This window comes from Falco punctatus, assembly GCF_963210335.1.
Source record: "Falco punctatus genome assembly, chromosome: 5".
Lineage (NCBI taxonomy): Eukaryota > Metazoa > Chordata > Aves > Falconiformes > Falconidae > Falco > Falco punctatus.
This window is the reverse complement of record NC_137584.1, coordinates 49,348,653-49,361,312: the sequence shown is the minus strand read 5'-3', so window position 1 is coordinate 49,361,312 and position 12,660 is coordinate 49,348,653. Positions and strand designations below refer to the sequence as shown.

At 37.0% G+C, this 12,660-nt stretch overlaps 1 protein-coding gene across 4 annotated transcripts in view; it reads right to left on the bottom strand.

Annotated features, from left to right (window-relative positions):
* The window catches only part of ZDHHC14 (zDHHC palmitoyltransferase 14), a 113,722-nt gene that overhangs the window by 20,814 nt on the left and 80,248 nt on the right, over positions 1-12,660 (bottom strand). For all 4 annotated transcript variants that reach the window (XM_080389090.1, XM_080389092.1, XM_080389091.1 and 1 more), the window contains 2 exons: positions 4,304-4,441; positions 346-394 (listed from right to left, as the gene is read on the bottom strand). In XM_080389090.1, coding sequence (XP_080245216.1) covers positions 346-394; positions 4,304-4,441 — 187 coding nt within the window. The remainder of the gene's footprint in view (positions 1-345; positions 395-4,303; positions 4,442-12,660) is intronic.

Sequence of the window (12,660 nt, the reverse complement as noted above, 5' to 3'; positions counted from 1 at the left end):
TGAATATTTTAAATTAAACCACAGCATGGTTATAGTGTGATACATATACACACACATATGAATTCCATCACAAATATATGGAGCATATTTCCATCACACATGGGAACTACAGACCTTTGTCAAGAGCACTATTCTGCAAAAAATGAAGAATAAAAACCAGGCCAGGCTATGCAGTCTCCTTCCTACCTCCAACATGTGGCGAGAAATCCTATTGTGCAGGAAGTGATGAAACCATTAACTGATAAAAGTCCCAAATGCACACATCCAACAACAGCATGAAAACAAGCAAAACCACATCTCGTTATTTTGCAACAAGATCTACAATTTGTTTCAGTGAAAGGATATCTTGCAGGACTGTCCTTCAGGGCATTAAGGAACCCTGTTTGTTGAGAACCTGTAGAAACAGAACCCAAAAATACCACCTGAGTAAGAAATTGGACTATAAGCTGTTTTCACCATAGTTAACACAATATTTGAAGATAACCAAGTAATCATAGAATAGATTTACTAATACTGCTCAGCAGCAGCCATATCAGAAAAAAAAATGGGTAAGTTATCAGGTCTAACATCTGCAGAATATTTTCTCAGTCATACCAAACTGATGCACACATACTTTCCCATGAACAAGATCTCTGATTACCCCTGTTCTTTTCAGACCTAATATGGAAACAAAAAATAATAAGCTACTTCCAAAATTTGAAATAATATTTTTCAGAGTAACTTTTTGACTTGGAAAATTTATGTTATAAATGCAGATTCTCAGCTTCCCTCCTTTGTCTGGAAGCAGCCAAAGACTATAATCCTGCTCCTACTGCACCTGCACAGGTTTTTCTTATAGGTGCTTGTTGTCTCTGGGCAAATAAGAGATTATCTACTAGCTGAAAAGGTCTCAAAAGCAGCATGATCCAATGAATAAGAAATGCAGAAGCATCCACTTGGGTTCCACAACCATGAGATATTAATCAAAAAGGGTAGTTCGACAATTTGCTGATTGCAACAAATGAATACATTTGTAGAAACAGACTCATTCTCACATAGCTATAGGCACATAGTTCATATTTTACTGTATAATTTTAATGATTTAAATGCATCAGGTTGAAAGTCTGCAAGGTCACAATAAAAATGTTCTCCTTAGCTAAATTCATCTGAAGATTTGTATGAAGAGAAAAGAATCTTGTCTTTAAAATAAAAAGAAAAATACATATGTATGTGTGTACACAGATATATATTCTTTAGACCTGCCTGGCCAATTTTACTGTTTGCCATTACAAAGGGAAAGTTACTTACCTCATATTTGTGAGCCTTTTCAGACTCTCATAACTGTTTCTTAGCCTCAAGGTACAAGACTAATGGAACTTCCCCTACCTTCTTACTATTTTTAGGATCCTTAATGGCAATGGCAGCAGGTAGGTGTGATGTCTATTCCCTACTGCTGATGACACTCTTCCAAGCAGTTCCCAATACATCAGAAGGGGAAGGTTCCTCACTGCAACAAACAGTTGAAATACTGATGCCTCAAACAGAGCTGAGTAACCATGAAGACACATACTGCTACTGAAAATGTGTTAAGCTTGGGGATATGGAAGAAGATCTTGCAAGACAATACCTTTAAAGTATCTGATTTACAAATTCATTTTATTATCTTCAATAATATTATGTGCATGTCGTCTTAATCCTGGAAGGGCATTTTTCCAATAAATCTCATCACTTCTTAGGCCCAAAAAATTGTAAAAACGCCAGCTTGCAAGATGTATTAAAAAGTGATACAAATTTTAAAATTCATCTAAATCAAGGGACATTTTAAAAATAAATAAAAAAAAATATTTCTGTGTAATCAACAAGCTTAGAAAAGGAACTTCTCTATTAGGATGAACCAAAAAGGATATTTTTTTTTAATGTCAATGCTTATAAGTTGTTATAAATATCCCTCAGTCCCTTCCTAAAGGAATATTATCAGAAGGCAGTTTAACACAAGATAACTAGAATAAAGTGCTGCTGAAGGTAATCCTACTAGGATTGTCTTCCAAGAAGATAAGAACAGGATTTGACTAAATCAGCAGGTCTCTAGAATCAAGAATTTTGCCAGGACTTATGGAAATATATATGGATTATTTTGAAACACTGCAGGAAGATCACCATCCCAAGTCTGAAAACCGAGACTTTGTTCAGACATGGTAACACAAAGCAGTCTGTGCCAAATGCAAAGGTTCAAATTAAGTAACTGAGAATCCTGCTTACTGGTTAGCATCAGCTGAAGACCTGCAGGGCTGCAAAACAGAACAAAAATGGTTGAGTGGTACCTATTTGGAAGGTAGATATGAGGACTTCTAGAAGCGTGGTGGGCACAGAGAGAGTGGAGCGATCAATATAAGAAAACCTTGTTTGTGAACAATTCTTTTTTTAGACACAGTCTAAGATTACAGTAGATAAATTTGAAAGTTGGGCTTGAAGCTCAAATGGAGCAAATAAACATCGAGGAACTAATCACAATTCTTACCTGCTCCCATTGCCTTTGAGGAACAACCAATCTTCAGAACTAAGGAGGTTTTTCCTGTCTCATCCAAACTAGATAAACCTCCATAGCAAAAATATTTCCCAGCTGATATTCTTAGACAATTTAGCATTTCACATTCACTGTACATTTTCTGTGTTACCTACACAATGCTAAAGCGCTTCTCAACCACACATTTCATTTCTCTGCTCTTTGTCTAATTCATGCTTAGAATTAGGCATGGACACTGTAAAGTTAAAATCCACTGGGTAAGTCTACTTAACAGAGAGAACATGAAATATTGGAAGAATATTGGTAATTCATATGCTTAAAACTAAAGAAAAAAAAGTGCGGTAGTCTGTGAAATAAAGACAAGCTAGCTTCAAAAGTAGCTTTACATTGTCAGACTGGTAATGTTTTCAACTACTGAATTCTAGCAAAGTAAGATGACAGAAAAAATCCCATGTGTCCTTTTTACATGTAAAACATGCGTATGTGCATAGTCATGTATGCTCAAATAAATGTCAAGGATTTGAACTATTTATGGAAAGGGTTCTCTTTCCAATAATTACTCTTCCCTTTTCAAACAATACGTGTATCTTATCTCTGCTCTTTCAGCTGGTATTAGAAATGCTGCATCTGGCAGTGAGAACAACTTGTTGATCCAGACTCCCTCAAAATTAGGTGCCCCTAGTTCTAGCTTATGTGCTAGATCTCTGAGCTATAGGAGAGCCACGCAATGCTCCCATCCTTTTTTTGTAAAGGACAAATATCAACAGGAGTTGTGCTTTTTAAAATACTAATTTTCCCTGCACAGTGGAAGCAGTTTAGGAAACTGAGCACAATCTGGCATATTTTTCAGTAAAACGTTGTCTAAATATTGCTATTATTAAGTTAACTTTATAAATGTGTTAGAAACTGAAATATTACTTCTATCAGGTTACTGTTGTAACACAGAATACAAAGAAATATAAAGATCACATTTTCAAAATGATTAAAGAAATATTCTTCAAGGTAATATCCTATATAATTAGTGAAAAGATTAGTGAAAAGCTTCCTAATGGTAATGGGTTAAAAAACCTCCACGACATACAAAAGATCTTTAAAGACAAGTCATATAACCGATCACCATAAACTACAACATCATCATAATACAGGAGCTAAGAAAATTTGTTTGAAGTGTGGAAAAAAAAAAAGACAGTACCAGAAAGAGTCTTGATCTCATCCAACCCAAAATACAAATAAAAATCAATCTCGCACTCATGAATATTCGTATTTCTATAGCTTGTCTGATTCACTCCATTATGAATTGGTTATTCTCAGAAATGTCTATGCAAATGAAAGTAACTTGTGTTAAAAATAGGGTAGATAAAGATGTAAAACTAAACAGCAAACAACAGAAAGTATAGAATAGCTCCAATCTATTTCCTAGTAATTCACCTGTTTGTTTGGACAACAAGTGACCCACGACTGCAGGTAAAAAAGCACACAAAAGTTCTTTGGGAAAATAATACTATCTGTATATTTAGACATACAGTATGTGTGCTGCTTTTCCAATAAATCATCCGTAAAAGGACAAAAACATTAAGAAAATTAACACTGTATTAAGATAAAGCCAGCACTAGATCAATGACTATCATGACCAGGGTCTGTTATAGACCAGAACAGGACTCACTGGGGATTGTGAAGCTTCAGAGAAAAGGCAAATAAATAAATAAATAAATAAACCCTGAATGATCAAAAGATTAACTTAAAAATAAAGAACTCAAGCAAATGGCTACATACGTAATCTGATTTCACCAGCATACTTACGAAGGATGACGTGGGTGATAACGAATGCAAATATAAAGACTGTCAGAAAGGACAGAGATAAAATAAACATATAAAAAAATCTGTAGTTTCTTTTCCCCACACAGTTGCCTACCCAGGGACAGTGGTGATCAAACCGTTCTGAAATGAGAGGCAGAAGAAAAAAAAATGGAAAACAATTAATAAAATGCTGTTTATTTGAAAAATGCTCTCTGAATACTTCATTAAAACTTATGATTTAACTGGCATTTGCAAATTAGCCACAAAGAAATTCTTATTTAGAAAGGAAAAAATAGAAAAGAAAAAAAAGGAGTATTTCAATGAAACCTTACAACTTTTAAAGAAATCAAAGCATGGCTGAGGTGAACTGTAAAACTAGCAGCATTATTGTGATAAATTGTGCAGTCAGACCAGTAAGCATGTATTTATCCACTGTCACATGGAGCAGTACCAACTGAAGCTGTATTTTATTTTGAAAAAATAAGGGTTTTTTTCCTTCTAGTGACTCTTCTACTAAAAACTGGAGGTTTTGATCTTTTTTTATTTATATATGTCATGATCACAACTCTGACATATGTCTACCATCTTCTCATCCATCCATTATGGTATGTTGAAATATTTACACCCTTCACTTCCTTATTGCTTCACTCAAAATATTCTCTATTCGAGACCACCTGTTTTTCCACTTAAGAGTTTACACTGCCATACAAAACCATTAAAAAAAGCAAAATCATTCACATAAACCGTTTTTCAAATGTTACAATTCAGTCTTGTAAAACTTGCTTGTACTACTTTTGGTTTGGGTTTGTTTTTGTTTTAATAATCTATTCCATCTTGCAGAAGCTTTCTGTAAACCACATGGTATAAAAACTGGTAGATGTCATCCAAATGCTCTGTTACCCTTTGCGCTATCGGTTCCCTCTTCTTTTTACTAAAGCAAACCCTTTCCTTTTATTTCCTGGAGAGATTAACTCATTCATGAGACAGGAAAAGACCAGGGCGGGTCAGGTAAGTGTCCCCAGTGCGGAGGAAATGCCCCAGTGCTGGAAAACACCAGAGGGAACGGTTCACTCTGCTTCTTCCCAGGCAGCCTGGCCCCCTGCTCCCCGTCACAGTATGCCAGGGAATGGAAACAGAGTGATTGTCAGGAAACATTCTGGCATTTCCTAATATTGCTTTGGAGAGATTACACTGACAGAATTTTAAATTTTTTAATCAAATCCAAGATCATAAACCAGATGCTTTCATGCTGACTCTCTCTCACTCTCTGATCCTTGTCCAAATCCTGTTTTGGTTTTGTGACTTTTTTTGCCTCCATTGACGTACGATATCAAAATATTTGTAATTCCACAGGAAAGGCAACCTATACATTTGAAGTCCTATGTTAAAAAGGCACATCTGTCCAAGCACATCAGTTTATTTTAGCTATGGCTTTATGTTAAAGACCCAGATTAGAGGTTTTCCTTGAAGGATGTGTTTAGTACTATCTTCATTAAAAAAAAAAAAAAAAAGTCAAACCAACATGTATAACAGATTTCTGAGTTCACCAGACTTCCAGGGTTTTTTAAAATGGTTTTGCGTGACAGCTGTTTGGACCACATGTTTCTTCCATAAATCTGTTTCAGATTCCAATGGGGCTATTCAAGGTAAAGTTATTGAACTTTCTTAGGATAAGGCTTCAGAAATAACTTGATTTAATGAGCACCACTAAGAATACCAAGAACTAAACACACTGCTATCTGAAAAGGTACACGATACTATCTTTACTTAGTGCGATACAGTTGTATTCCCAAAATAAGTTGACATTGCATTTGAACAGTGTTTGTTTTCACATTTGTGCTTCTGAGTAAGTCCTTATGTTTTGATAAACACTTAACAGCATTTAATGGGTACTTAATACAGACCTGAGCAAATAATAACACACAAAAAAAATACAGTTACAGAGCCTTTTAAGGAGCATAATCCTAGGGTACTTTTGAATCCTACTGCTTCAGAAAAAAAAAATCATTACATGTCTTTGGAAGACAAATTCTGCATATACACATTCATTCTCTTCTATGCTGACACTGTAGGAAGCAATAAATTATATCAACATAAAGCTCAGTTTCTAGCCATGAAACAATATTTAGATGTATGTAGACATCTATTTGATAGATTCAGATAAATGTAGACAAACATAAAACCAACACCTCCATCTATAAACACACATACACATATATATAGACACATATCTACTCCTTACTAAAGGCTGACTCGGTATGTTTAACCTGATTTGTCACTCCAACTTCTGTCTTCAAACTTTCTTGGTAAACTGAAAGGCTCTGCTTTCTCAATTAACAGCTTCATATGATTGGTAACTACCTAAGATGTTCATAAAGCAGAAATAGACAAAAAAGGCTGGATATGAAACACACTGCTACAGTGTTAAATACGAATCAATTCTAATGAAAAAGGTCAAGTATTATAAGGGTTTACGTGAGTGTTACAAATGAATAAACTGGGCCTCATTTTTCTCGGTCATAAAATGGAAAGGGACGTGACATTTATGCTATATGCCACAAACCAGCATATTAAAAAGCAAGGAATTATTCCACTCAGCAGAGCACAAACATGTAAATGCCAGTTAAAGATAATAGCCTTACAGCTTGTGAGCAGCTCTGCTTAGTTGTTAACACAAGAGAAAACAGCCAATCCCGGCAAGATGAACAGACGCATACAAAACAGAAGCTTCTAATGCTGTTAAGGAAATCCAAACTCTTAAATCTAGAGCTATTTATTCTTCCTTAGAAAAATACATGGCTTAGTAAGTATTAATGAAGAAATAACATGATATCTTAAGGTTCACCTCCAGCACTCCAGATGCCTGCAAACTGAACAACTAATGATTTGGAGAAGGAAGCTCTGCCTGACATCTCTACTTGCTTGGACAATGTTGGCAGCAAAATTAAGATTTACCTTCACTGAGCAATGAGAAACTACTGATGCTGAGAAAAACTGTGAATTCCAGCCCTCGTAAACTTAAAATGCAGAGCAAATACAAATGCAACTGGTTATTATAAAGAATAATAGACTGTTCAGAGGTGATCACTGCAGTCCTGGTTTACATTTATAGGGTATAGAATACATGCTGCTGTATTCAATCATACATTTGTGACAAGGTTAATGTAAAAATATTTGAGGTAAATGAAGAGCATCAAAACACTGGCAATACAAACTCTTGTTAATAAAAAGTGTATTACAACTCAATGAAGGAGGAAGAAAGCTGCAAGAGCTGCAAAGTTTGTCTACGGAAGCATCCCATGGATAGAAAAGTTGCGACAGATCATCTCCTTGCACTCAATTTTAAGCAAAGGCAGCAAGGTATTTGTCTTCAGGATGTAGTATGACATTACAGCTTTATCACACTAATCAAGAACTACTACTAAAACAGATGGGCCAGCTTCACCCCTTTTAGCAGCCCTGTGAACAATCTCTTGCCTGTGTGTTTATGGCTCTCCGTCCTTAGGCCAAGCTTGGTGTTCATTTTGCCTTGTGGGGAGCTGGCTGACAGAGCCAGATGAACTTAAAACTATGGTTAATTTTCTGTTGCCTATGTGTCCAGACAGCTCATTACAATATCAGGCAAACACCAAAGCTGGCCTAAGTGAAGCAGTGAGAACACACTACCAGAGAAGGGATGAAATGATCCTTTCAGCAGCAGCAGCGTGTTAATTCATTTTAGCTGTAACACCAACCTTACTATAGGTTAACACTTATCAGGACTGCAGGAGAAATCCAGTTTTGATTAATTTTTCAGGGTCTGACAACAAAGGCTGAAGCAAACAAAAAAGACTGAGAAAATGTGTGAACAGCTTATAAGGTGAAGTATCAATGAAAAAGAGGAGATGGGTAAATGGAGACAAGATGTTGCTGTAAAGACCACTGACCACCAGAGAGGCAAGAAACCTCAAAAGCTGTCAGTAAACCTGCATCAGTGACTTTATTTTACCAGTCTTTAACCAGGTGATTAGCAACTTCAAATTTGGATAATAACTTTTGAGGATAACCAGCATCCCCATAACCAAATCCAAAGCTAACCAAGCCAATCTAAAAGCTTATAGCAGTGAAAGAGATGTCACATGCTGCCTTTCCTGCCACTTCATCCCGCTTCCTTCTCTCATTGTCTAAGCTGCTGATGACTCAGGTCAGTTCCCTGAACTGGCAGGAAAGAAAAAAAGGGAACTATTTTGCTCATTGCTCAGTGAGAAAAACTGACTTGCCAATGGCTGTGTGTTACTACGGGCTGTGTGAACAGATGCACAGGACAGAATCACACAAATGGGAGTGGGGGGAAAGAGAGGATGAAGTTCAGATACTGTCCCTTTGGAAGCAGCAAGCTGTCAGCATGATACAGCGGTCTCATTAACACTCACATAATAATATATACTAACTGGATGACAGAAGAACATATAAGTTACATCATACCTTAGACATTTATCAGGTTTTACCTTCCCTGAAACATTTACATTTTAAAACTTGCTTAGGAAACATTATCTGCTGGGTATCTGTCCTGGTTTCAGCTAGAAGAGAGTTAATTTTCTTCTCAGTAGCTGGTACGATGCTGTGTTATGGATTTGGTATGAGTTGATAACACACTGATGTTTTAGTTGTTGCTAAGTAGTGCTTACTCTAAATCAAGGACTTTTCAAGTTTCCCATGCTCTGCCAGTGAGCAGGGGCATAAGACGCTGGGAGGGAGCAGAGCCAGGACAGCTGACCCCAACTGGCCAAAGGGATGTTCCCTACCATGGGACGTCATGCTCAGCATATAGAGCTGGAGGAAGAAGAAGGAATGGGGACACATTCGGAGTGATGGTGTTTGTCTACCCAAGTGACCATGACACGTGATGGAGCCCTGCTCGCCTGGGGATAGCTGAGCACCTGCCTGCCCATGGGAGGTGGTAAATTAATTCCTTGTTTTGCTTTGCGTGTGTGTGTGGTTTTTGCTTTACCTATTAAACTGTCTTTATGTCAACCCACGAGCCTTCCCACTTTTACCCTTCTGATTCTCTCCCCCATCCCACCAGGTGAGGGGAGGGAGTGAGCAGCTGTGTGGGGCTTAGTTGCCAGCTCAGGTTAAAGCAGAACACATAAAACTGAGAATGTTTCCCTTTTTAATAAGAAGTGGTCTTATAAATAAAGAGTGTTTCCTTCAGAAGCCACACCAAATTATGCTCCTTGCTGCTCAGAACCAAAGAGTCAAATCTCTTACTTTTCCACTGCACAGCAAGTAGACTCTTAAATCCTTAAAAGTTCAGCTTCCATTTTTCAGTCACTGCACTCCAGGAAATCACATACAAAATGACCCCAAAGCTTTCCTTCCTCTTTCAAAACACTTAATAAAAGCTTTAAAATTGACAATGAACAAAAAAGCATTTTTACACGGAACATTTGTAGGCCAGCTTGGCCCTTCAGGTTGCAGCTTTTCTCATCTGTTCACACTGTGACTTCAGAAACATTAATATTATTTATGAACCGCTTCCTTTTTCTTTTGCTCAACTGGATCACTGCCAACATACATTTTCTAAAGCTTTATGTGAATGCATGTCTCAAAAAGAAAAAGTCTACAGGTGCAAAAATATCTAGGTCACATTACTATGAGATTCCAATAAGCACAAGTTAGAATTCACTTGCTAATTCTTCCATCCCATTCAGGCAAAGCATTGTAGGGCAAAGACAAACCTGAGTCATTCACCAAACGTTACTTTCTTTCTTTAACACATGCAAACATGCATCCCAGGACTGGGAAGGGTCAACAACCCACTATTCAAACCTTGCATCACTCAAAAAATCATATCACAACTCAAGCAACTGGGCCAGTGTTGGAAGAAGGGTTCGCCGGAGTCAAGAAGACGCTCAATATGAGTTATGCATCTTGCTCCACTTTATTAGTTTCTAACACTACTTACATAGAACTGATACACATGCATATTTGTAAAGCAGAAATATAATTGGTTAGTAGTCTCTAAACACGCACGGTTCTCACACCCCTAATTATCATGACTAAAATAAGCATTCTGTCCATGTAGCTAACAGTGTTGCTGTGCTTCAGCCTTGTAGTTTGTTAGTCCCTATTTTCCCGTACCGGTCCCCATCTTTCTTGGCCCTGCACCTGCTTTCCCAGCAGCTGTAGCTTGTTACAGCCACCACCTGTTGGCACAACATAATTACTTGGTCTCGGGATTCAAGAATAGCTCAAGGCTACCTTTCTTGTTAACTTCAGCACAATTCTGATTACAGGCCTATTCTAATACCAGGCCTGGACTGTGCAGATCTTCAGAGATTCTAAGGCCATGCTTCTGCAGCCATTCTTCTACAGGCCAGCACTACTCAAAATTACTTTTGATAGCAGTAGTACAACATAGGACTACAAAGTCCATTGTTGTGGATGCACACTGAGCAATTATGTAGAGATAGAGACATCTGCACATCTTTATAATGATGACAATTACAGCTTTTTGTAGGACTATGATGTCATGATATGACCACATCTATTCAGGCTTCTTGACTTGATATTCTGTATGACAAATGGTACTTTCAGAATTTGGTTGCTCTTGGAATATTTCGGAAAAGAAATGAGGTTTTATAAGTCCATATAAGGAATACTTTTTACTACAAAAAGTATCTATTGTCCAATCCCAACAGCCTGCAAAGTCACGTATGCATGCACAAAAGCAAATATAACCATGGCATTAAAACCTTTACAGTCTGTTCAGATGTCCGATAGTTTAACATAATTAATAAAAAATCTTGTATCTGATATACATGGCACATTCATAAAAACTATCCTTAGCTCAGATGTTCCATTCCACTGACCGAAGCCACCACTCCTAAGAAAATTGCTTATTTAATTATATTTAAAAAAAACACTGATGGGACTTGCCATCAATTGGCAACGGCAATCAAATACATGGATCAATTTAACTTACACAACATTCACCTGTGTGACAGTCATTCCCCTGACAATGCTTTTGCTGTTACTTTTGTGAAATAAAATCAGAGTAGAAAATCATATTAAAAAAAGAAGGTGAATAACAAAAGACTGATTGCAAGTTACATTTATATGCATGCTGATGTTATTTTAGAACATCTGTTATGGACAATGCACAATGGGTCCTTTAAATCACTGAGCTTCAGTACTTTTGTACTCTGATCCCAAATCAAAACTCCCCAAGAAAATCAAATGGAACAGAAAGAGCTTTCTAGCCTCAAGTTTACATTTGGGAACCACTTACGAAAGGTTTACTCCAGATTACATACTGTATGCTACACTAATCTCTACAAGGTGATGCAAACTGAAACAGCAATGTAATATTGGGAAAGATGGTCCTCTATTAATGAAATAAATTAATAGTGTGCATGGGTATCTACAGCAAAAAGTCAATCAGAAACACACTACTCAACACATATTTCACTCTCGTTGTTTAAATACTGTTCCAGACAGCTAAACTGCCTGGGTGAGATTTTTAAGAAAATCAGTTGCAAGTCAAATTCTGCCATGCTAATCAACTTCAATAGTAGCAGACTAATATTATTTACAAAAAAACCCAAACCCTCATGCTTAATTTTTTTTAATAAAAAGAGGAATTGATCTGTTAGGAAAACATCCAGCCATTGCTCTAGGACAGCTCATAGTAATTAAACTATATTGTCACATAGCTCACTTCACTGCTACCTCCAATAATAAATGTTGACTAATTAACAACAAACCCCTTTTACTGCATGCATGTTAATGATGGCATTTTCAAAGGCAGCAGCAGCAGTTGAGAATGACTGTTCTTTGATAGGTATGGGGAGTGCACAGTAAAGGACCTCACTGGTTAACAACCTCTCCTTACATACCTATTCTTGTCAATACAATACCTTCACATATCAGTAGCCAAACAAGTGCCAGACACACACCCAAACTGTGAAGGATGAGAGCTAAAAACTCCACCTTGTCCCTATGGGAAGCACAGTGTCCATACCACGTATTAGCTTCTACAAAATTCATGGATTTTTTCTTCTACATGAAGACCCTTCCCCCCCCCCCCCCCCCCTTCTGTTGCTGCTTTGCATCTGCCTTTGAATTCCTTAACCATCTTTCAAATTGTTATTGCACGAAATAAACTTTAGGTTCCTAACTTTTTCCCTGGGTTTCCCCCTCCCCCCCGGTAACTCCTCTCTAATTTTTACTCTGACATCTGAAGTTTACATCATTTACACAGTTGGGTGTTGTGATCATTTCTGCTTTTATATAGATATAAAAATACAAATCTAACAATATATAAGCCACAATATCTCTCTGAAGTAACCTATAATACTATTATCTTTCTAAAAGAG